Source organism: Brassica oleracea, chromosome C9, assembly GCF_000695525.1.
Source record: "Brassica oleracea var. oleracea cultivar TO1000 chromosome C9, BOL, whole genome shotgun sequence".
NCBI classification, from domain to species: domain Eukaryota; kingdom Viridiplantae; phylum Streptophyta; class Magnoliopsida; order Brassicales; family Brassicaceae; genus Brassica; species Brassica oleracea.
The window spans coordinates 39,120,712-39,124,624 of NC_027756.1; the positions used below are offsets into that span (position 1 = coordinate 39,120,712).

General features: G+C 31.7%; 1 protein-coding gene across 1 annotated transcript in view; it reads right to left on the bottom strand.

Annotated features, from left to right (window-relative positions):
- Positions 1-2,881, bottom strand: part of LOC106317980 (actin-related protein 8-like) — a 24,992-nt gene extending 22,111 nt beyond the window's left edge. The window contains exon 1 of the mRNA XM_013755809.1: positions 2,416-2,881. Within this exon, the coding sequence (XP_013611263.1) occupies positions 2,416-2,500 (85 nt within the window). The 5' untranslated portion in view covers positions 2,501-2,881. The remainder of the gene's footprint in view (positions 1-2,415) is intronic.
- Positions 2,882-3,913: the final 1,032 nt, after the last annotated feature.

The following is a 3,913-nucleotide window of genomic DNA, read 5'->3' on the forward strand; positions in this document are numbered from 1 at the left end:
CATGGAAGTTAAAAATTGTATCTTATGAGAAAGACAACACAAACACATAACATCAAATTAATAAAACAAAATCATTGGAGAAGACTTCTTATGAAGTCTTCTACAAGTCTTCTATGAGGAAGACTTACAGAAAACTTCTCCGTTTAGCTAGAAACATTATTAAACATCAATGTTTGTAACTTCATAATTATCACAAATTAAGTTATAAATTCGACTCAGTAGTCCCAATATTTACTAACAAGCATGAATTAATAAGAAGATATTAAAAATTCATTTTAATTTTGGATGAATTTGAAGTTTAATAAAGATTTACGTAGAAGACTTCTTTTGAAGTCATCCACGGAAGACTTCGAAAGAAGTCTACTCTGTGTAGACTTCAAACGAAGTCTTCTATTTAGGTCATTTTTGCAATTGCAAATTTACGAAGGAAGACTTCTTAACAAGTCTACTCTACAGAAGACATCTTCGGAAATCTTCCTTTGTAAATATTGGCTTACTTTTGAAATTGAAATTTTTTCGAAATTCCCAGAGAAGACTTGTCGGATAAACATGTTACTTTTGAATTTGACCGAAGTTAGTCAAAATTTTGACTTTTTGTAGAAGACTTCTACGGAAGTCTACCTGGATAATACTTCATAAGAAGTCTTCTCAAAGTTTTTCGGAAGTCTTCTCAATGTCGCAAGAAGTCTGCTGCATTACTTTTACAATTGACTATATTTGACTTTTCGAGAGAAGACTTCTTTAGAAGTCTTCCGTCGGATGACTTCTCTAGAAGTCTTCTCTCGCTGGCAAAGGTTTGACCAAAACCCATAATTAAACTCGAGAAGTCTTCTTATAAAAAACTTCTTTAGAAGTCTTCTTATTGATATTAAATGTTTTACTATTATTTTTCAATTGCAAAAGTAACTCACGCAGATATCTTCCGGCATTGAGAAGACTTATGGAAGACTTTCAGAAGACTTCTGTAGAAGTTTTCTCCAGAAAGACTTCTTCTACAAAAAGTCAAATTTCTGACCAACTTCGGTCAAATTTAAAAGTAACCTGTTTATCCGAGAAATAGAAGTCTTTTCTTGGAATTTCAAAATTTTTTGTTTACAAAGGAAAGTTAGAAGACTTCTAGGGAAGTCTTCTATTAAAACACACACAAAAGGTCAATTGCAAAACTAACATATTCATTGACCAGAGAAGTCTTCTCGATGAAGAAGACTTCTCGAACAGATCTGAAAAATAAAATGTAGTTCGTGATTTCATACCTTGAACTCGTGAGATGACTTGCAGGGTTTCTCCAATCACCCAGAACTTCACCACAACAGCTACCTACTCGTTAATCACCAAGAATCGTGAGCTTATGAACCTTACATAATTTGTAATCAAAATATTCAGTTTTTTTTTGATAAATTTTGAGAAACAGTGTAAGATATGTGGTTTGTGTGGATAGGAAATGAGAAAAGATGAGAAAAAATCAAAACTTTAGGGTATTAACACTTTCAATTTGGTAGTTCATGGTGGTTGAGGTATTGATGTCAATGGCAAAGTTGTAAATATTTGGTGAAGAAGAGGATGGTAAGGTAAAAACTTTATTTTCTGGAAAAAAAAGTAATGACAATTTCGTGAATAACTAGAACTTCTATGGTGAATAAGACAAAACAAAGTTTCAAAAAGAACATATGTTATTTTTGTGTTTGACTTGAAATTTTGAGTCATTTTTGAAAGAACACCTATATAAAAAAATTATAATAATATTAATTAATAAAATATTACACTAAAATATAAAACTATAAATAGAAATACATAGTTAAATATTAAACTACAAGCACAATACCACATTATTACATAAAATTATTTTCTTAATGCTCTATTTTCAGTTACACAAAATTTGTTTAGGCAATATTTTAGAAGTTCCGGAGAAAATTTACTAGACTACTAATGTTGTTTTAATATTTGATATGTGTAATACTTATATTTTCATGTATCTTTTTGTAATATTCTTGTTGTCTAATTCTACTTTTAAAATATTATAATACTTATTTTATTTTTAAAAAAATTATGTGTAAATTTTAAATTTATAAAAAATAAATTGGAAATATTTAAGATGTACAAAAGTTTTAAAGATTAAAAAGATAAATGAGAAAATACTTTTGAATCATAAATATGATGTATAATTAATTATAAGGACCAAGATGCAAATAAAAAGATGAACTTCAAATTTAGAATTTTGAGTAGTAAAACTTCAAATATGAATTTTTCCTTTTTAAAACTTTATATTTAAAATTTTAAGTTCATTTTTTGAGAGTAAAAAACTCTATATAGAGGTTGAGTTTCTTTTGGAAATGCTTTGTGCTCAGGAGGCTGAACTGAAAAAGAACCCCGCCCATGCCTATTATAAACACAAAGATGAGAGAAGAAAGCAGATACCATCGATAATGATAGAGTCGGGAACTTGTGCCCTTTGACCATAAACACGCATGAAGGACAACTCCTCTGATTCACTAGAAATCATTCTGCAAAAATAAGCTAGACACTGAAACTCTCTGACAAGTGACAATCAATCATCATCCACACATCTCAATTTCACCAAGTCTCTTGGCTCCATCAGCATCAGTATCTGGACTAGTATATCCATCGGTAGCTCATCGAACGCGCCGACAGAAGAAGACGAAGAACCTGAATCGCCTTCGTCGAATCCTTGCATTCGATCGGCTCCACACCGATCCCCATACTTTCCTTAGATTCATAGTCGAATTTCCCCGAACCTCTTTCTCTCTCTCTCTCTCACCCTCTGCCTTTGTTGACTTGCGCTGTTTTAGATAATGACACGTGTACAGTGACGGGCAAGATCCATTCACCAGTTGTATACAAAGATATAATCGCATAACAATATTTTGCGAGCCCAATTAGGAAAAGATCCAAGTGGATTTACCACAATTAGATAAAAAAAAAAAAATTGCATCGAATAGCTTTCAAACAAATTATAATTTATTATATAATAAAAAATCTAAATTATAATTATGTATTGTATCTTTTATATAATAATGCTATTATATCTTTGTATACAACCAGTAAAACTTGCATACAAAAAATAAAATTTAATTAATAATTTGTTGCAAAAGATAAAATATGGTCTTTCATTATTTACATATCTTTTTGAACTGAATTTCTTCTCACGAGAAAGACAACCAAATGTGATAAAAAAGCGATAAAAACATAGACGGTGAGCACATACAACAATTTTTTCTCCTTTTCTTAAATCATTGATTCTCACAATCATGCTTTTGTTTACATACTCTGTTTCGTTTCGTTTTTGTTTTTATTTTATAGATCCAGTGGTGAAGAATAACAATGGCAGGTCGGTAGAAACGCCGCCGTGTTGGGAAAAAGAGGAGATGAAGAACAAAATGATGGTGGTGAAAAATAATGATGGTGAACAAAATAGATGTGTATCAGCATGTCTAAGAAAAATACGAATTGAAGAAGATGAATTCGTTGTTTAAACTATATTCGGTGAAAAAAAATAGTAGTATATCACAATACTAAAAGTCCAATATACAGTATTGTGAGGCTGCCACGTCCCAAAAAAAAATCGGCCAATCAGAAGCAGTTAATCAGCCACGTCAGACGGGCTTTCCGTGCTGATTCCGTCCAGAGTCGACCATGTAATAAGGTGGTCTTTTATTTGGGCTTTTTCTGTTTTATTTTTGGCCCGGTTTGGACCCAGCTCGCAGGAACAGAAGTCGAGGGATAAGATTCTCCTCGCCGCTATCGCTTCGTCTTCTCAGAGAGAAACAGATCGAAGAGCAAAGAAACCGAAAATTGATCGAGCAATTTACTTTCGTTTCGATCAATCAATACGTTCTTAATGGTTTCGTTCCATCTCCCTTTTTCTCTCTTTCTTTATATACTTAGATTCTTTCCT